The following is a 22,664-nucleotide window of genomic DNA, read 5'->3' on the forward strand; positions in this document are numbered from 1 at the left end:
TAACTACTTCAACATCTGAGACTTTCTTGCAATCACATTGCAGCACACTGCCTTTGAGTACAGACTCTGGACCAGATGCCTATGTTTGAATCTCAGCTCCCATTTCTAGCTGTGGGACCCTAGGAGGGTTACACAGCTCTTTGCATCTCAGCTGCATCATCTGGGAAATAAGGTCTAAAACGGTACTTACTTCACACGATCGTTGTGAAGATGAAATGAGTTAATCCATGGAAAGGTTTTAAAACAGAGCCTGATGTGAGATAAGTGAAAAAATGTTATCTACTGTAGTAGTAGTTGTTGTTGTTAGTTATGATTCTTATCTTAGAGTCACATCTCATACTTTTTGGTTATCAATTGGTAATAACTTGACAAATATTTTTGTTAGCAGGGCTTACCACATAAAGGGATATCTTTGATGTTAGAGTCCAAATCATAAACTTTAGTTTTTGTATTTTTCTGAAAACTTTCTCCTTGTGGCACTTCCCGCCTGTGAGTTCTGCTAAATGCCACTTGATTGGGATACTTAACTAGTTAAGTCCAATGCACTCAATTCAAACTCAAAATGAAATATGTAACAGTACAGTGAATTTTAAAATATAGTATATGCTTTTAAACTGAATAAAGATAATGAGGATTGTAAGCCCATTTGGCCAGCGACTGGCATAAGTAGTACAGAAAAATCAGGATGAAGAATGTTTATTTGAAGGCTGCATGCTTTGGAATCTTGTTTGTTTCCTTCTGGGTGGGCATAATTCTGAAGTTAATCACGGAAGTCTTCAGGGGGAATAATGGTTTAGTGTGCAAGTACTTACTTAGCAACTATTTAAGAATACATCTAATGTCTGAAGTGAGATTGCATGTTCCTATATAAAATACCATTTTGAAAGCTGATTTGTGAAAGGCACTGAGATAAAGATCCTTGGTGGAAAAAATATCCTGGGAAACTTTTAATTGTCAATTCCAGGACACACACCCAAAAAGTTCAGTTCACTAGGCCTGGGATGAGGCCCACCCAGGTATTCGAATTTTTAACAAGTGGCCAAGGTAATTCTGCTTAAATTAGTGTCTTCAACTACACTTTGAGAAATACTGCAGTAGAGGCAAAGACATGAACTGAAAAAAGCTTTTGTTGACCACCCATTCCTTTTTGCAACATTGTCCTCTTTGGTACTAGTTTCTTTCTATCCTATGACCTACTCTCTCTATCTTCTTTGGCCTTTCCCTTACCCCCGTTAGTGGTTCCCAAGTGATCTTTAATTTTCTGCTTTTCTCTTTTTTACTCTTTCTCAAAGAATATATCTTCCGGATTTATCAGTCATATCTTTTCAGGTGGTTCTACAAAATAATCACAAAGGTCTCTTTAATCTAAAAATCTCTAAGCCAAAAGGAAGGTGCTGAAATCAATTTAGAGGCTTTGGGCAACATTTAAAAAAAGAAGAAGAAGGAGAAGGAGGAGAAGGAGAAGGAGGAATAGAATAGAAAATATCAAAGGAAGTACTAACGATAAGCAATGTTTCATGGAGCTTTTCTTTAAGATATGTGTGTACACCTACACATTGGATTGCAATGCTTTTTTTTTTTTTTTTTTTGCGTTATGCGGGCCTCTCACTGTTGTGGCCTCTCCCGTTGCGGAGCACAGGCTCCGGACGCGCAGGCTCAGCGGCCGTGGCTCACGGGTCCAGCTGCTCCGCGGCATGTGGCATCCTCCCGGACCAGGGCATGAACCCATGTCCCCTGCATCGGCAGGCGGACTCTCAACCACTGCCCCGCCAGGGAAGCCCCCTGCAATGCACTTTTATAACCTTGTAGGTCATAGTTCAAAAAGTTTGAAACATACTGAGTCTTGGTCTCCTGAACTTCCGTGTGACATTACGAACACTATGTTTTCTTATGCATTTCCCTCATATATCTAACCCATCTCTATTCTGGACATTACCATTTGTATAATCCATTCAAAATTGTCATGTCTAGGGGCTTCCCTGGTGGCGCAGTGGTTGAGAGTCCGCCTGCCGATGCAGGGGACATGGGTTCGTGCCCCGGTCCGGGAGGATCCCACATGCCGCTGAGCGACTGGGCCCGTGAGCCATGGCCGCTGAGCCTGCGCGTCCGGAGCCTGTGCTCCTCAACGGGAGAGGCCACAGCAGTGAGAGGGCTGCGTACCGCAAAAAAAAAAAAAAAATGTCATGTCTAAAACTGAATTTGCTGTGCCTTCTTGCTAACATTTTCCTCCTAAGTTTTAAAAATCTATCCATAAACTACTTTTCTGTCATCCAGATTAAAATTTCAGAATTCCTTTGTAATAATTTAGCCCTTACTACATAAATTTCCCTATAGCCTCATCTTACTACCCTGGCCTATCCTGTGGCCCTACCCAGCAGGAAACCTTATGGGCACCCATAGTAGTCACCGCTCCTCAGCTAGCTTCTTGAAGGCTACTTTGAGCATGCACTGCATGGTATCTATAGCTGCCTTCTTCAAGACTGTAAGAGCCTTTGACAGCAAGATGCCCTGCTCTGTACAATGCCCACCTCTTTTTCTTAGCTATTCCTGTCATCATTACTCACTGTTATTGCCAAGGAAGAGGCACACCCTGGATTTTACCCTTTGCTACTTTCTAATGACATATCCACAAGTTTTCTGCCTCTTATCATGACTATAATTTTCACATCGTCTTGTTTGGTTTCTCTGATGACTTGGGTCTCAAGTCCAAGCTTTTGATGCCTAGGATATGTAACACCTGGCTGGTGTTCTCTCAGCTATAATTGCCTGCCTCACTCAGCGACCCCAAACTATCTAGTCGTACATTGGAAAGTCATTTCAAAATCTATCTTTCCTTTTCTCGTGTTCCCGTCCTCTTCCTATTCATCATCACCTTCATCTGGATTAATTCACTATCCTCCTAACTGATCATCCTACAACTGTTCTCTCACCCCACACCAAAATCATCTTAACACCCTGTTTGATAAATATTTATAAAGTGGTAGTCATGTACTGCCTTAGTGAAAAACTTTTTATGACTCCCTGTTTTGTATAGGATAAAAGTACAAATATTTTCCTTCTGGAGGAGAAAAGGCCTTAGGATACCCATCTGGCCATAGCATCCCTATTTTACCTTTCACTATTTTCATTTGTGAATTTTCTGTTCTAGTTCCCCAAAGCAGTCCTATATATGTTCCAGGGATGTTCTCACCATTTTAATTACCAGGACCCCTTGTTGGTTGTGGTTCATCATTGTGGAGCAGGCAGCTGTGGCTGAGGTTTAGGAGTAGGGTCCCACTACATACAAAGAAACCTCAAGCTGAGGACCTCATTACACATTGGCAATAAGAAGTTAGTAAGAGCCCACACTGTAGAAGAAGAGGGAAATGAACAGGAGACCAACTCATTATTTACTTCTCCACTTACTGTCTGGCTGAGGCTCCTCATGTCCTCCCTTCACTAGTTGTTGGATCATTCTCAGAATTGGAGAGCACGTCAATCTATACACCGTGAGAGACTGTGTCATCAACTGTGGGGCCTGTGAGGCTGTGGGCTTTGCAAGATCACTGGGCTCCCACCTTTATCTTCCTTTTTCTTGGCGGCTTGACTTCTCTATTTTCCTCTGCCCAAAGGGAATGTCCTTCTGCAGGACTTCTAGATCATTTGTTACTTGTACCACTCAGTTGATACTAAATTAGCTAATGCCTTGTAATATTTTATTTTTGTTTTTGTCTCTCCTGTGTCAAAAGTAATGCTCATTATAATAAGTTCAAACAAAAATAGATTATAAAGAGCAAATCTTTCCTTTTCCCTGTTCCTTTTTAGTTCTACCACCCACAGCTTAGCACTATTGATAGTTTGTTGAGTACCCTTCCTGATTTGGGGGATGATTGGCTTTTTTTCAGAAGTATTATACTGTATCATGATGCATATATAATTCTACAACTTACTTTTTAAAATAAAATACTATAGCATTCTGGAAATCTTTCTATCTCATGCCATACAGAGCTAGATTGTCATTTTTTATACGTGTGCTTTCATTTTATATATGTTATATTGATGTTTAAAATACCCCATGTATTGACGTCACATTATATATCCAGTTTGCCCAGGATAGTCCCATTTTAGGCCTTTTATCTCAGTATTTCATTGGTTTAGTGTTTGCCTCAGATTTTTCATTTTTGAATGAAGTATTATTTAATAGTTACATATAAATAAACTAGGAGAGGTTTAGGTAGACCTACACCTTGTTTGTCTACATCCTGGCATGTTCTCATATGTGAGACACCAGTATAGTGAACAGAATTCTCACTTTAACATATGGTTAAATTGGCCAAATCCCATTTATCTTTTCCAGTTCCTTTCCAGAAGTAATATAAGCTAACACATCTTTTTCAAGGAGAGCAGGAAGGGTGCTTGCTGATAAAGTAAATGCACTCTGGCACGAGCAGTTAGATACAGCTAGCTTCTTCAGATCTTAGGGGATGGTGGTGGCAGAACTATTCTATGCTGCCGGCTCTGCTGGCCACTTGATGCGCAGCCAGTTGTACTGAGCCCTGTGGTTACTTTGGCCTGTGGATTGCACATTTCCCATCCTTTATTCAGCTTTGCCAGAGTGAATACAATCTGAGCTCTCTATTACTGCAAGGATTTTATTACATATCATATGATATAAATCTACAGCTATTTATTTTACTGTTGGGTAACACATTTTTATTTTGTAATAACCATTTTGGTGACAGTGATTTAGAAAAAACAAAAGAAAATAACAGTGTACATTTAATAGTTAGTACTAAATTTCATTACACTTGCCGAAAAGAATTAATGTGTAACTCACACTATGGGGGCTATAATGATATCACAGAAGACATGAAAACAAGAAGACATAGAGGGACTTCCCTGGTGGTCCAGCGGTTAAGATTCTGTGTTCCCAATGCAGGGGGCCCGGGTTCAATCCCTGGTCAGGGAACTAGATCCCACATGCTGCGGCTAAAGACCCCACATGCTGCAAGGAGGATCCCGCGTGCCAAAACTAAGACCTGGTGCAGCCAAACAAACAAACAAACAAATAAATAAATAAATAAAAATACTAAAGAAAAAAAAGAAGACATAGAAGCATCAACATCTATTGCATAGTCTTAAGACCATGCCCGAAAATACAACATTTTAATACTTAGCTGCAGAAGGTACATTTGTGTACCACTTTATGAAACATGACTTTTCATTTAGATCAAGTGACCGTACTAAATTAATTTCTCTCATCTTCAGCTTCAGGTTTTCTTGTGCATGTATGAAAGGTGAAACAATAGCTGTTAATGTATTGGCTCTATTAAAAGAACTTTACTAACACTTAAATGATGCCACTTTTACCTCAGTATCATTGGATATTTCTAGTAAAAAAAATCAATTCCAGTAATGGTTCAAGTTTCTTGTCTAATACATGGCATCAAAGTAAAGCATTTAGAAGTTGGTTCTGTAAAAGGTGAAACACTTGACATTATTGTGAATACTATTTATTGTAAATTGAATTACAGACTGCAACATACATGATAAAATTGTTTGGTCTTGGTGATATTAAAGATATGTTGGGACTTCCCTGATGGTCCAGTGGTTAAGACTCTGTGCTTCCACTGCTTCCATCCCTGGTCGGGGAACTAAGATCCTGTGCAGACCCCAAAAAAAAAAAAATTGAGGTAGAACATAACATCATAAATTTTTTTGAATAAATTTAGAACCTATAGAGAGAACTATACTTAGAATATGTTGTGATGCACATATTTGTGCAATTCATAATTGCCTCTAAGAAATCTATAAAATCTACCAATCTAAATAGAAGATATAGTTCTAAAAGAGTACAAATATGTTTATACATACATGAAATAACCAGCCTGGAAATTTTTTTAAAATATTTATTTATTTTATTTACTTGGCTGTGCCCCATCTTAGTTGTGGCACGTGGGATCTTTGATCTTCCTTGTGGCATGCAGGATCTTTAGTTGTGACCTGTGGGATCTAGTTCCCTGACTAGGGATCAAACCTGGGCCCCCTGCATTGGGAGTGTGGAGTCTTAGCCACTGGACCACTAGGGAAGTCCCCAGCCCGGAAATGTTTATGGTTAGATTGATCTGATAAAATAAAAATAACTTAAGCATGGCAGTATACACTTTCTATCTAACACATATATATGGAATCTAAAAAAAAAATGGTTCTGATGAACCTAAGGGCAGGACAGGAATAAAGACACAGATGTAGGATTTTAGAAATTTTTGAGACTTTGAAGAGTAAGTTTGTAAATCAATGAAAATATCCTACCATGGTATTAAATACTTTCATAAAAATGTTCTCTAAATTTTGGTGCAGTTTCTGCAAAATCTACTGGAAATTTTTAGTCAAAGCATTTAACAAGTAGAAGGCAAAAAATTCAGTTTATGTGAAGCTTTTAGGGAATTGCAATTATTGAACACAAAACTTGCAAATAGGAGGACCTTGAAATGTTTCTCCGTGAAATCAAATGGGAAACTGAACAAATTAATTTATAAGAACTCGAATGATGTATAAAATTTAATTGTGAAATTCCATAATTGTGTTTTGAAATACCTACGCTTATGGGGAAAATATTTTGATGGAGTTCATATTTTTAATTGAATAAATTTATATTATGGTTCAGAATGAAGTTAACGTGGAAAAGCCTACAAGTTTGCAGTACCTAAATTTAGCAAAACATAAAAATAGAACTACCATATGACCCAGCAATCCTACTGCGCATATACCCTGAGAAAACCATAATTCAAAAAGAGTCATGTACCACAGTATTCATCGCAGCTCTATTTACAATAGCGAGGACATGGAACCAACCTAAATGTCTATCGACAGATGAATGGATAAAGAAGATGTGGCACATATATAAAATGGAATATTACTCAGCCATAAAAAGAAACAAAATTGAGTTATTTGTAGTGAGGTGGATGGACCTAGAGTCTGTCATACAGAGTGAAGTAAGTCAGAAAGAGAAAAACAAATACCGTATGCTAACACATATATATGGAATCTAAAAAAAATGTTTCTGAAGAACCTAGGGGCATAACAGAAATAAAGACAGACGTAGAGAATGGACTTGAGGACACGGGGAGGAGGAAGGGTAAGCTGGGATGAAGTGAAAGAGTAACATTGACGTATACACTACCAAATGTAAAATAAATAGCTAGTGGGAAGCAGCCTCATAGCACGGGGAGATCAGCTCGGTGCTTTGTGACCACCTAGAGGGGTGGGTTAAGGAAGGTGGGAGGGAGACGCAAGAGGAAGGGGATATGGGAATATATGTGTGCATATAGCTGATTCACTTTGTTACACAGCAGAAACTAACACACCATTGTAAAGCAATTATACTCCAATAAAGATGTTTTTAAAATAAATAAATAAATAAATTTAGCAAAACATTGAAAATAAGCATATATATTTATTTGATAAATTTGTCTTATGTTATTAGTCCAAAAAGGCACTTTGCATACAGGCAAAAAAATAGAAACTGTAAAAATATTTTGGCTAGAGTATTTATGTATTTCATTATTAAAAATCAAAATTGGTGATATTTTCCACTAGTGAATTTGCTCTGAACTTAATAAATTTACCAGGTAGATTTGCACCTGAGAAAGAGTATACAGAAGAGTCACTTGAAGGTGTCAACAACTTAAAATTTACTAACCATAAATTGTATCTTGGAAAATTATAAAAATAATACAATCATATTTTTAAAAATACATTCTTCAGAAAAATAACTGAGAGGCAGACACAACTAAGAAATTGATTAAAGTATATGAAATGTACCAAGAATCATCTGTTTTTATATTTTTAATGTTAAAACAATATAAAGGTTTTTTTACTTCAATGGGCATAGATATAGGAATTTTTTGAAAGAATGTTATTTTGAATATAAGTATTACATAGGTCCACAAATATTATAAAGCTACTTACTTGATTTGTAAGTATCCATCTCAAAAAATTACATAATTTAAATTATTTTCAGTACCCTTTTTACTCCAAGAAAAAAGGTCCTAGTTTGAATGAATAAATTCTATAATCCTTTGATGTATATGTGCTTCATCCCCTCCTTCCCAAATCCCATTTCCCCTTTTCCAAATGATTGCTTTATTGTAATCCTTATACTTCAAATTCATTATTTCCAAAATGAACACTCCCTTTCCCCCTACAAATTAAAAATGTAACTCTTTCCTGTGATTTTTCTCTTTCGCTTAAGAGTATGTCTTTTCTATCAGTCATTTAGAGTTAAAATCTTGCTATAAACACTGATTCCTCTCTCACCTTTACAAAGATCATTCTGGTGGTAGGATAGAGAATGAATTAGGAGATAATGCTAAAAATAGGGAAACACTTTAGCAAACTGCTGTACTAATCCAGCAGTTTGGATTTTGGATTTACACAGAAGCAATATGAGAACAGGGTTGTATATGACAAATATGAAGGCAAACTAACCATCTGGCTATGGGACTGGTGAGAGAACATTAGAACATGGTGGATGGCTCCCACATTTCTGACATGAGTGCCTAGGTTGATAGTGGTGCTGTTAACTATCAGAGAGACCTAAAGAAAATGAAGACCTTTTAGAGGGAAGATAATAAAATTGTTTGGGGCATGTTGAGTTTAGGTGCCTGTGGGATATCCACGGGAGTTATCCAGTGTGGAGTTGGACAGTTAGAACAGGAGCTCCAAACACAGGTTGTAGCAGAAGACATGGATACTGATGACATTGTTCACTCAGAGGACCACAGGAAAGAGACAGAAAAAGGGACTGGTAAAGGAAACTGAGCTGTGGTGTCCAGGACAGATTTAGGGAGAAACAGTGCCCTAATAGCACTTCCTTTGGGGAAGGAAGTGCCTGTGACCAGTGTGGAGTGTAGCAAGCAGTTTGGACAGAAGACTGACATTTGGCAATTTTGAGGTTCTGTAACTATAGGAAGAATTCAGGCCTAGCTTAGGAAATGTTCCCAGAAATATCATACCATTTGAAACTTTTAGATTTAAGTTTAATAAATTAAGCTTCAAAGATATAATAGTTTATGTATAGTTTTGCAGGTAACATTTATTCTACTACTTCTCTACAAACTTATTATCATTATTCATTTTTACTTTGACTTTTTTCAAAGTTTCACATTGTGTGTACAAGGGCATGTTGATTAGTATAGAGTGGACTTTCTAATATCTTGTCAAGAATGTCAGTTTTATTATAATTTCACACATAGAACTATTCTAGAAATTTGACTTTGAAGTTGAGTCAATCCAAAACAATTAAAAAAAATCTCTTTATTTTTCATTCTTAGGATTGTTTCTCAATGGTATCTATGCATAAAATTTTAATGTTTATACATTTTATTTTTACTTATTAGTTCTTTCAAAGAATGTTTTCTGTATCTTTAGACTTTATTTAGTAATTAAAGCACCTAATTTAAGTAGTTTTCTTTCTATAGTCCATGCCTCCACGTTGCCTCTTATATGTTAATTTTGGTCCCTCAGCTTTGGTATATGATTCATCTTTTAGTAGAAAAATACTGGGTTCTTTCATCACAATTACAGTCATTGGTCTGATAATCCTATGAGTCAATCTACACAAAACAAGAAGCTCATATCAAACTCGTGGCAGGTTTAGTTAAAATTAAAATGCACGCTCAACTGTAGAGATTGTCAAGTGTGGAAATAATATTTGTCCAGCTGGACAGCTTTCTTTTGTAGTTGCTAAATGAAAGTTGAGATTCTGTCTGCTCCTTGAAAGCTTCTGTGTCATGAAGGTAATTTGGACTGTTTGTGGTTTGACAGGGATTATTAAAATCAGATGAAGTGAAGGGAAGCAAGTGTGAGAAAGCAAAATTGACACTGACACTCTCTATTATTTGCAGCTTGGATCATGATGACTATGTTGATATGATAGATTCACTGTTGAGATATGTTAAGCAGCAAATAAAGTAAAAAGCAAGAATAGTGATGGATTTTCAGATTTAACATGAAGAAATCCAATATTTACTTTCACTGATTACTTTTTAAATAGGTTTTCAGGTCATTTCATATGAATTTATTTATAACCAACAACAAATTATCCCTCTATTGAACTATAGAATTAAAAAGTATACTGCAAAGGCAGGATAACAGGAAATTAAATATTAAAGAAATAGATCGCATGATTAAAATAATAGAATTTTTAAACTAGAAGGGTCCTTAAATATCGCTTTTATCTGATTTCCTTTTTTGGTAGATGGAAACTAGAAAGAGTTTTAAGGTATCACATTTAAATGTTATTTGATAGCATAAATAAATGTAAAATCTAATTTTTCACCATAAATATATTTTCTTACCTTTTCACAGTTATTATAGTATATTATAGTTATATGTTTTCTATAAATAGTATTATCTACTTTAATGAAGTAAATGCCTTCCATAAACATGACCGTCTACTGAAAGCATTCTTAGTAGAAGGAGTTATAGCAAAAGGCTATTTCAAGATGCCAACCAAGGACAGTTATAGTAGAAAAATATAAATAAATATGACGAATACATATATATAAAACTAGGTGAAGAACCTGGAGTTATTCTATGCATTGTGGAAAACCTTCAGTGGTATTTAGGCAGGGTAGTGAAATGATCTGAATTGGTTTGTAACATGAGAAGTCTAATGCCAGTGTGCAAGGTGGATATCACCCAGGTTTCCTACAATTCGGTTCAACGGTTCTAACACTAACTACCTGGAGTTAGCACAGTCATTGCAAGTGAAAGGCTTAGTCCTGCAAGACTGCCCCCACTTCAGACGTGAGCAAGTGAGGTCTCCAGGGATACCCGCTTCTGCCTGGCTGACTACAAATTCAGCAGCTCCCACAGGTTCAGTAATTCATTTGAATGACTCACAGGACTCAGGAAAGTGCCATACTTCTGATTACAGTTTTATTAAAAAGGATACAACTCAGGAACAGCCAAATGGAAGAGACACATCGGACGAAGTAAGGAAGGGGGTAGGAGTGGCAAAAACCAAGTATGTATTTATTATACCACACATATGTATTTATGTATCTTGGAGACAGATAGTGTTCCAGATTTGGGGCGCTGGTGCAGAAAGAAGGATAAGTCAAATTTGAGAGCAGTGGTGACCATTTAAGATATTAGGAAGAGAAAGGGTCAAAGAATTCGATGACCATTTAAAACAGGGGTCAGCAAACTTTTTCTATTAAAGGCCAGATAGTAAATATTTTAGGATTTGTGGGCAGCATATGGCCACTGTAGTATATTCTTTTTTGTTTGTTTTTCAATTTTTACAACATGTTAGAAATGTAAAAAACTATCCTTAGCTTGTAGGCCATAGAAAGCACAGACTGCACCATAGTTTGCTGACTCCTGATTTAAAATACTAGGCATGGAAGAGGGAGATTAGGTAGGTGGTGACCCTATGACATAGGAAGAAAAGTTATTTTAAGAAAAAGATTTTTTTTTTCTTAAGCTTATTTATTTATTTATTTTTATTTTTGGCGGCGTTGGGTCTTCGTTGCTGTAAGCGGGCTTTCTCTAGTTGCGGCGAGCAGGGGCTACTCTTCGTTGTGGTGCACCGGCTTCTGATTGCGGTGGCTTCTCTTGTTGCGGAGCACGGGCTCTAGGCGCGGGGGCTTCAATAGCTGTGGCGCACGGGCTTAGTTGCTCCACGGGCTCGAACCTGTGTGCCCTGCATTGGCAGGCGGATTCTTAACCACTGTGCCACCAGGGAAGTCCAAGAAAAAGATTTTGAATTAAATGTTGAACATATTGAGTTGAAGGGACCTTTGGATCAGCAAAGTGGAATTGTCTAGTAAGTGCTTGGATGTATGTGTGGGGTTTTAGAGAATTAGACACATAGATCTTGAATTTTCAGCATCAAGATAATAGATGAAAGAGGTTGTGATAAGCGTGCAGAATAGGAAGAGAACCAGTAACTCCAGCATGAGATGGATAGGAAGAAAAGCAAAAGAGAAATTTCCATAGTCTGCTTCCCAACTCAGGCAAGGGAAATAAGGAGATTTGGGAAGCCTGAAAAATGAAACTAATAGGAAAAGATTTTTGAGGTCTGAGGAGAAAATCCAATGAATAAAAATAAAACAAAAATTTTTAAGTAAAACAAATCTACTACAGTAAAATTATGTAAAAGGAAGCAGTTGCTTTGAATGAAAAATGCTCAAGGAAAGTATTTAAAATGAGAAGCAGGTTTAGAAAGAACTCTGTGGTGAATATCAGTGTTCAATGGCAGAGATGAGAGAGGAGCCAATCAAGACGTTTATTAGTTTAATAAAAACTACTCTGGTCAATTTAAACAAACAAACAAAGTGGCTGTTGGGTGGTTGAGCAGGGAAAGGATTTATTATATGTATCTCACAGAACCAAAAGGAAGCTGTATGAGCAATCAGTCAGTCAGAGGAGGACAGGAACTGGGCAATTACAGGGGTCTCAGCCAAAAAAATCCATGCATCTTTTCTTGGGAGGCTGGAAGTATCGTGATTGGTTTACTACCAGTGATTCCCTGTCCCTGCCTTCATTCCAGATTTCAAAATTTATTTAGTATGCATCTGATGGTTCAGCTTGGCTCAGATTTCTAACTCTGAATCAATTAGTTATGACCAGGAAAGCTGGGTCCTTTAGCATAGAAAATGCACCACCATTGTACATCTGATACTGTGTATCAGATAAAAAAAGAAATGTGAGCTGGCCAGCTACCCAAAGTGGGGCCTCCTACCAGGAGCCTCTGAATAAATGATGTGAGAAACTAGAAGAGAACCAGGAAAGTATAATACTTAGGAAAATTGACAAGAGAGAAGACAACTTCAAGGAATGAGTAGCTGTCAGTACCAAATAGTGCAGAGATTGAGTATGATGGGAAGTGAAAAGTATTTTGTCAGTTTCAGTAAAAGGATGGAGGCTGAAACCAGATTGTTCTGGGTTGAGAAGTGAAAGATGAGAACATGAGATTAAGAAATATGGACTGCTATTTTGAGATGCCAGGCTATGAAAAGGAGAGGATCCTAGGGAGGGTTTTGTTGGTTTCTAAAAAGCAAGAAACTTGAACATGTTTATAGTCAACTGAAAGGGATATTGATGTTGTAGGACTAGTTGATGATAACTGATGGAGCAAAGCTCTGAAAGTCATAAAAGGGTATTTCAATGGGTAGATTTATTCATCAAATTGATGTTAATAAATAATATTACTAAAATTTAGGAGCATAGTATCACATTAACTTGACTAGCTAATCAATAATATTAACATTTTAGGAGAAATTCTTCAACTCTTGGAACATACTTTAAGAACTGTAACTCCTTTAGAAGCACCCATTTCGATACAAAGTACATACTAAGTTCAAAGCATTCTTGCCTAATTATTAAAAGAGTTCCTTAAAAATATAATTGACATCTCATAAGCTATTTATTATTCCCACTTGCTACATAATACAACTGCCTTTTAAAAAGTGCTCCATAACTTAAACTTTCTAATGCAGATGTAGTTTTCCAAATTACTAAGGTTTTACTGTACCTGAAAATTCATTAGTAAATCACAGCCCCATGATTTGCAACATTATTTAGTTCTAATCTCAAAATATATAATAATTTTATGACTTTTTTAAATTTATTTTTTTAGTCTTAAACTGATTTTTTTGAATTTTATTCATTTATTTTTTTATACAGCAGGTTCTTATTAGTTATCTATTTTATACATATTAGTGTATATATGTCAATCCCAATCTCCCAATTCATCCCACCACCATCCCCCACCCCCCAGCTTTCCCCCCTTGGTGTCCATACATTTGTTCTTTACATCTGTGTTTTATGACTTTTAAATCATGTGAAATATACAAGCACCAAGTTATAAAAGAATGCTGAAATTAAATTCATTTTTAATTATCTTGGTTTCACTGTTGTATTAAAGCAAGAGATGACGAAGATTGCATATTGAAGATTATAAAGAGTTATTAAAATGAAAATATTTTCTGGAAAGAAAGGTACACTGAAAAATAAAGAAAGCAATGTCAATTTGGTGAGTAAAGCATATGACAATTAATTCTGTTTGCTTGTCAAGCTGCAATAGTGTATTCCAACTGATCCTGTCAGTTTCTACTTCATACATACACATATCTAAATTACTAATAGAGGAGTTACAGTGAAGTGTTCTATATTTTATCAAAGAGGATTTTAATAGCTGTAGTATGTTAATATGAGTACTTACTGGATGTATATCAATATTATAGCTCATATAATTATAATAATCAGAACTTCCACAATAATTAGTAGAAAGCATAGCAGTATAAATTGAATAAAACAAGTTCATTATTTCCTAATATAAGACTTCAATGTATTAGGTATTTGAAATGACTGTCAATAAATGGAGATCCATTTGAGTTGTTTCTCAGTCTTAGGGGAGGCTAGAACATTAAAATTTCAACTCTCAGTAATTGATGAAAATAAATTTTTGGCAACTCTGAGATATCACAGGGGAAGATCTAGCCTTAAAAAAATCTTTTTTTGGAAATTATATAGGCTTCATAATGAATGAAATTTATAATGGTTCTAGGGAAAGCTGTTAAATATATATGGCAGTAAACAAGCCAACATATATGAGAGGTAAAATAATAATTCTCTTGTACAACTTTATAACTACATAAAATTGTCAAGATTTAGTAAAAGTTAAATTTTGAATTATATAAAGTTGGCAGGACTTTGTGAATGATATAAGAAGACTACTTTGTGACTAAATATGGATGGAAAAGTTAAAATGAACCAGGCCAGAAGAAAAGGCTGGTTCAGATTTAAGAACGACGACCTGGTCCAAATTTCAGTTTGCTTTTTTTTTTTTATCAAATCAGCAACTCAAACCAAACAAGAAATGCAAAGAATAATACAAATAATATAAAAGATACCAAGAATAATAGCTCAAGGATACATGATGGCTGTAATGTCACCTTCCTTGTGGAGGCATAGTGCCCAAACTCAGTTCATCTCAGACATCTTTTGTTGAGTAAAGACTGTTTCAATTCAAAGGAACCCAGAAACATGGGCTGATTGCTTTTTAGAATATTTTAGGGAGGTGCAGGTTGGAGAATGGAGCATCAGTACAGGGCATCTACCTATTACCATAAGAGAATGTCTTCCTGCCTCACGTTTCCTCTTTTCACATAGTATTTCTTGCTAAGCTACAGATTCTACTTTAGCTTTCCATGTGGCAGTCCTGGAGAAGGGAAAAGGGAAGAATTAAAAATAGCTCTGAGAGTCCAGGATACAGGAACAATGATGGTATTGACAAATAGTCCATGGAAAAGTTAATTTGGGGGGTTCAGAAATATGTCCTTCTCCTACCATTTTTATAGAATAACAACAAATTTATAGCTAGAAGAAACCTCAGAGCCTAATAAATCCATTCACCTCATTTTATAAATGAGGAACATAAGCTCCATCCCTCTTGACAGATTGAGTGACTCACCCAAAGTCACAGAGGCATTGGCAGACCAGGATCAGGACTCAGATCTTTTGATTCTTGGTTCAATGATGTTTAGAGTTAAATGTATTTTATTATAGAGCAACATTTTGAAACTTGTTCAGTTATATGTGGAATGTATAATTATCTGTAATTATTCAGAATACCCCACTTACTGTGCTAATTAACTGTTTATTTTAGGTTAAACAGTGATATTGGATGGTAGGACTTCAGGTGAGCTAGAGCTGGTGGACACATTAATTCCACAGTCCAGCCATAGATATGAAAGGCATTAGACCCTCCTCACTGGAGAAATCACTTGATCCAAATGTTTCCTTTACTAACTAAATTTCTGTGTGGATTTCCTCCCAAGGGTTGGTTTTTCTATCTTTCAATCCTTTTAATCATGTTGGTCTTAAGAAGAATGGCACTTGGGACTATTATTATTGAAGAAACTGAAAAAAGATAAGATAAGAACTCTAACCATTGTATGTGTTTAGATAAAGAAGAAGAGACCTTAGGATAGAAAGGTATCATTTTAAAATATGTTAAGGGACAAGTGAGAGTCGAAAATTACTTTTGTCTGCTTTCTTTTGATCACGTAAGGTATGATTAGTTTTATTGCTTTACTGTAATGTTTTCTGGCAGTGCTTATAATATTTTCATATTTTATTATAGTCATTGTTCTTAGGAATTTATAACTCAACTGTTATAATTTGCCTGTGGCTGAAATTTGATCTACAGATGTTTGGCTTAGATATAATTCTTCAAACATAACTTGTCTTTAAAAGGCAATAATTAATATTAGATTGGCTGCTAATACTTGTTTGAAATATTAAACACTTTTTTTAATCTTATACAAAAAGTGATCAGAAACATTACAGGAGAATGAACATTTAAAAACAGAGCTGGGGAATGGAAATTTCAAAAACAAAGTTATTGTACTTTAAAAAGTTATAGTTCCCATCTTTGATTGATCGTGGATTAGGATAAGAGACTTCATTCATTATGTCAAATTATTATTGTGTCCCTGATGACGATTTATAGGGACATAAACAGAATGTAAAGCTATATCTTGATCCATAGCTTCATAGCCTCTTCCTTTTCCCCTTAGATTTTTTAAAGGTAATTCTATCTTTTTGAAATACCACTGAAGTATTTCCCAGATTACATTGGTCCCTCAATAATTTACTTTTCTGTTGTTGAGGTCATAGTTATGTTTCACTTAGAATATAGCAGTGATCTTTCTACTCGCTCCCTTTCTTATGGTCCTGTGCTTATTACTGTTCCTTGAGAGGAGAGACTGTTCAATCATTCAGTCTCTCTGCTCCTTCATGATGCCCAGCACAGTGTCAGACACACTGTGGGCCCACAAAATACATGTAAGGAAATGGGAAGTTTGGTGTCTGTGCTCATACTCATTCAGTGCGTGCTTCTTTCTCACCACAGTCCTGCAGGGATCACGGCCATCCTAATGGGAAAACTTCTAAATCCAAACTTTAGCGTCACTTACTACAGTCTGTACTCTCCCTCCTTTATTTCTCATGTTGGTCCTGTGCATCCCTATTCACTCAGGTTAATTTTCTCATCTTATTATAGTTTGCCCATCAAGTTTTCTATTATCCTATCACACAGCATCTTAAACTTTACTACCACTGTAAAGGTGACTCTTGTTTCTCTTGTCTTTCACCACCTTGAAATCTTATCATACGTATGGAAGCATCACAGATCTATGCCAGTCATATGAAAACTCTGAACCATCATCATTCTGGTACCCCATCATCGTTATCAAATGGCATTTCTTTATAATGACAGTCTTTGTATGTACTAATTAACTTCTCTACTGAGGTTAAATAGAGAAAATCATGCAACCATGTAGATTGGGAATCCTTCAAAATCATGGTCACCAACCCTATCTGAATGTTTGACCTGTTTCTGTCCATTATTGTTTTACCCCAGAGCTGATTTCAATGAAGGACATAACACACACATTCAATATTGAAATGATACAAAACAACAGATTTCCTTTTAACAGCATTTGTAAGCACAAATACCACAAAACAATACAAAAAGTTTGGCGAAATGGTCAGTGGAGAGATATTTAGGAATTATGTAAGGTTTGAATCAGACTTTGAAAGAAATTGTAAATACAAATTGGCAAGAGAGAAGTTTTAAGGTTGGAAGATGTTTCAAATGAAGACATATAGAAAGTGTATTGGGTTAGCCAAAAAGTTCGTTTGGGGTTTTCCATAGCAGCTTACCAAAAACCCGAACGAACTTTTTGGCCAACCCAATAGAATGAGAAATCATACACAAGTCCTGAGAGCAAAGCTAATTTCTTTGTTAACTACTTATCCTAATTATATATAAAATAAGTACTTATTGCAAAACATTGGAAAGTGCTAAATATGAAGAAGAAAATAAAAATCAACCATAGTCTATCCAGTCTGTCCAAAGATAACCATTTTAACATTTTGTTTAATATCATTTCTACATTCTACAATGTTTTATATGCAGTAACTGATTCATTTATCAAGAGTCCAGCAACCTCAAGTTTTAAAACCAAACAGGTCTGGGTTCATACCCTACCCCCTAACACTGGGTAGCTATGTAACATGGACATGTTAGTTCATTTCTTTGGGCCCAAGTTCCCTCCCCTATACATGAGGATAATAACTGTTTTGTAGAGTTATTATGAAGATTAAGGAAGGTGATGTATATAAATTACCTTATACATAGTAGATATACAACAAATCATATTACTAGTTTGCTATTATATTTAAGCTGACTTCTACACATATTTTCTTTAGTTTGAATATGTGGAGTCTGAAGTAATGAGGCGTTACAATATCGACAAATTGGGGAAACTCTGAACAGAATATTGATAATATAATTTGTTTTATTACAGAGAAGCTGGCTATAAACAAAATATTTACTAAGTTTGAGTTCTCTACGGGAACCCTCAGCCATTCAAATCTTTCCATTATAAAACTGAAATTTTATTTTCTTGCAACAGTTTTTGAATATCTCATCACCTGAAAAGTTGAACTACCCAAAAAGATTCAAAAATATGCAAATACATAAACTGAATTCATTATTAGTAATATTGGCCATTGGGTTCAGAAATGACTGTTCTGATAATAGCTGTAAGTAGGTGAGCTACTGGAAAGATAGGAAGATATCAAACTCATTGGTATATGGAAATACTGAGGTTTTGGTGTCCTAAAGAAGTATAACTTCTGATGGACATAGCATTTTCTACCACTTAGCTTATAGTTTCGGCAATTTTATTTTTTTGCCTGATTTCAAGTTAATGTTAATTATGGTATATTATAGGTAAATATTTGTTTTCAAATGAAAAATTAAACCTTTTATTGCAAAATATTTTTAAAAGGAGACTCCAATTGTATGAGGATTATTTATTTATTTATTTATTTATTTATTTTTGGCTGTGTTGGGTCTTCGTTTCTGTGCGAGGGCTTTCTCTAGTTGCGGCAAGCAGGGGCCACTCTTCATCGTGGTGCGCGGGCCTCTCACTGTCACGGCCTCTCTTGTTGTGGAGCACAAGCTCCAGACACGCAGGCTCAGTAGTTGTGGCTCACGGGCCTAGTTGCTCCACGGCATGTGGGATCTTCCCAGATCAGGGCTCGAACCCGTGTCCCCTGCATTGGCAGGCAGATTCTCAACCACTGTGCCACCAGGGAAGCCCCTGTATGAGGATTTTGATATTTAAAAATGGTATATTGGAACTAATTGAGTTTCAAATGACAAGTCTGGTGATACCATGGACTTCTATATTAAAATGTTTTAGTGGAATGTTTTCCTCTTAAAGTAATATCTCTTAGGAAGAATAAAAGCTGTATTCCAAAACAACTTCTTTGAAGTGCCAGATAGAAACTATGAGAACTCTTTAGCTGTTTTATTATATGATAATAAATTACCTACATTTATTAATAATGAAATAATTAAGGATGAGTGTGTCTATTAGTGTTGTAGCTTCTGCAAAACTTTTTAGATAATATTTCAAATATTTTGGGTGTATCCAAACTAAAACCACATTTTTCCAAGCCTTTTTCTTGTTAATATTTAGTCTATGTATATGTGTTATAATTTAATGTTTAAATTTCTCATTCATTTATACCATCAGTCATCAGATTAATATTTTATGTCAAAAAATAACGTACCTCTAAATAAAAAAAAGTTTACACTCTGCCCCAACACTATCATTTTTAGTCTATCTCATTGCCCTGCTGTATTTGTTCTCATAGCACTTCTCATCATGTAATCTTTTATAAAATATATCTGGTTATGTGTTTTTAAAATCTACCTCCCCCACTAGATCAAAAACACCATGAGGGCAGGGACTTTGACTTGTTGCAGCTGTATCCCCAGCTTCTTCAGCAGTGCCTGTTATATATCAAGCATTCAGTGAATACACATGGAATGAATGATTGAAGTTTTGGTAGTGGGAAAATGCTTATCTCTAGAAGGAGTATTGTATTTAAGTTTTAGTCCAATGTCAGTACTTAGGTTGACAAGGGTGGTAGAAGAACGCAAGGGAAATTTTACCTTCTTCACATATAAAACAGGACTAGGGGATGAGACTAAAAAATTCTGAGTTTCCAATGACTAGGTCAATATGTTGACAAGAGTGGAGGGACGTTGCTGAATTCTTGAAGCAACCACCCTTGTTCACACAGATCCCTGAGGCTTCGGGATTTCCTTTGCAGCTCTTGGTTACAGTGAGAAGCAGCAGGATGCTTAGGTACTCTGACTTTTTTTCAGCTTCTAAACCACAGAGAAGTGTGAAAATTAGGTCACACCTCATGAAATTTAAATAATAAAACAATCTACCTAGATTAATAATACCCTACTTCTTCTACTGCTGTATTTTGCCTCTAAATGGGCATTATTATTTTGGAGTTAATATCACAACTTGAGGTGGATTTTTTTCCTTTCATTTTGGGGAAACTGACATTTTTTATTCTTATTCCTCAGGATGGATTGGAGAGATGAATATTCCCATAATTCTTTTGACCTACATTGTTTGTTAAATTCATTTCCTGGAGACTTGGAGTTTAAGCAGATCTTCAATGACATTGATGAAAAGATAGAACAAAATGCCATAAGGTAAATATTGCTAATTTTAAAACAAGTTGGTTTCATGTTTCATTTACCCAAACTTTTATCTTGTCTAATTTTAGTGTTTCCTGCTCTTAAGAAAATTTTAGGTTTTAATTATCATTAACTTTCCTGAAAAAGAATTAATTAGACCCTCCCCTCTAGAATATAACATGATTTTCCTTATCTGATTACTACTTTAAATAAGGCTAAAAAATATAGGCATTGCCTTCAAATAGATAAAGTTTGTTGAATTACTCTTGTTGGGAGGAGGAAGTTTTCCTCTACCCTTCTAGGTTCTTTTGAGTAGTCTAAGAATTAAATTGACATGAGACAGATTAACAGAAGAAAATCAAACAAAAGTGTAATTACATGTATACATGGGAGAGAAACAGAAAAACTGAGTAGCTGGCCAAAATGGGCAAAATCCTCACCTTAACCATTCTCAGCTAAAGGCAAAAGAGGTTGTTGAGGGTGGGTAGAGTGTCTTGGGAAGTTACCAGGAAAAGCACAGTAAACAAGGATAAGGTTGTTATGCAGATTTAAGTCAGTACCTTCTCCACTGATAAGAGTTTCTAGAGATCCTCCTCTGCCTGGTACAGTGAGGGAGACACCCTTACAAATGGAGATTTTCCTTATAAATGTGAATGTTTCTAACAAAAGGGTAGCTCGTGCTTGGTTTTCAGAGTGTTTACCATATGTGTGTTTCTTAGAAAACAACCAGCTTAAAATAATTTAATATGCCAAAGAGACATATTTTAGGGTGGCAAATTCTGCTCCCCTAAACTGTTCATGATTTCTTAGTTTGCCAGTATTGATGGCCTGCATTTTCACTAATAGGTTTAGAATTAAATATTCTCATTTGATGGATAAGCACAGAAATTAAAATTTTGGAATTAAGGTATTAAAATAAATTCGTAGTATAAGGCCATGGATTTCTTGAATTGCTGAAAGCAGAACATTAAATTATTTTTATGTAATGTTTGTCATTTTAAGTCTTCTCACTTACTTAAGAGACTAGGGAGTCCACCTATGCAAGGTTAGTCTTTATCACCTACTCCAAAATTAGTGTTTCTAAACACTGGGGGAAGCAGGAACAGTTAAGCAGATTTCCATTAATACATATTCTCTGATAGAAAGGACTCTGTCTTTATATGCATTTGGACCCTAGAGTCAGTTCACTTATTTCAATCCTTTTGGTCAAAGATTCTAATAATTCATTTCATGTTGAAACCGTGTAACTCAGATTGGGATTGAACCCACGGGCCGGGACTTGAACCCAGCCTAAACCCAAATTGGGACTTGAACCCACGGTGTTTTAATTAGAATCACTCAACTCGTGTCTGGACTTACTGAGGCTCAGGTTCTTTGTCTCTCAGCGCAGAAGGAATTCAGCAAGAGGCAACAAGTAGATTTATTAATATAGGAAGCTTGTGAGAGATGCAAGTGGAAAGGTGAGGGGGCTCTGCCCCAAGGATTAAGCAGGCTACATTTTTATAATCAAAGGAAAGTGGGACAGGGGGAAAAGACCACCTTCTTCCTCATTCTTCCTCATCAGACTTACATCACTACCTCCTCCTTCTTATCGGGCAGGAGAGTATTTGACCCATGAGGTCAAACTAGGACTGTCAGGGCACTTATTCAAATCAGCAGAAGGGTGGTAACATATACTAAAATATGTTGAATCATCTCAGGTTTCCATATAATGAGGGTCTCCTACTTTGGAATGTCACCTTTCCCTTAAATTCCTGTCCTTGGTCCTAAGGATCATTATCTTGTTGAACTCAACCAGCAGAATGCAGGCCTCATTTTTTCTCTTTCACTTAATGACCTGGGGTGTATCTCGTGCTTTTATTTATGACTTTATAGTTAAGCAAGCTTGCTTCTTCCACGACATTCCGATAGCTTTCTTGAGTGACTGTTAACTTACAGTGATCTCCCAAAGTTCCCTAGGTTTCCCTCTCTATCTATAATCCCCTACTGGGACTTCTACAACTACCTGTATAACTATCCTACTCTATCCCTATCAATGTGGGTTACAAATATGCACACCACAGTAAAAATTTCTATTATTGAATGACAT

At 35.9% G+C, this 22,664-nt stretch overlaps 1 protein-coding gene across 1 annotated transcript in view; it reads left to right on the forward strand.

Moving 5' to 3' along the window:
• The window catches only part of KIAA0825 (KIAA0825 ortholog), a 401,025-nt gene that overhangs the window by 33,855 nt on the left and 344,506 nt on the right, over positions 1 to 22,664 (forward strand). The window contains exon 3 of the mRNA XM_060009154.1: positions 20,459 to 20,590. Coding sequence (XP_059865137.1) covers positions 20,460 to 20,590 — 131 coding nt within the window. The 5' untranslated portion in view covers position 20,459. The remainder of the gene's footprint in view (positions 1 to 20,458; positions 20,591 to 22,664) is intronic.

This window comes from Delphinus delphis, chromosome 3 (genome assembly GCF_949987515.2).
Source record: "Delphinus delphis chromosome 3, mDelDel1.2, whole genome shotgun sequence".
NCBI lineage: Eukaryota > Metazoa > Chordata > Mammalia > Artiodactyla > Delphinidae > Delphinus > Delphinus delphis.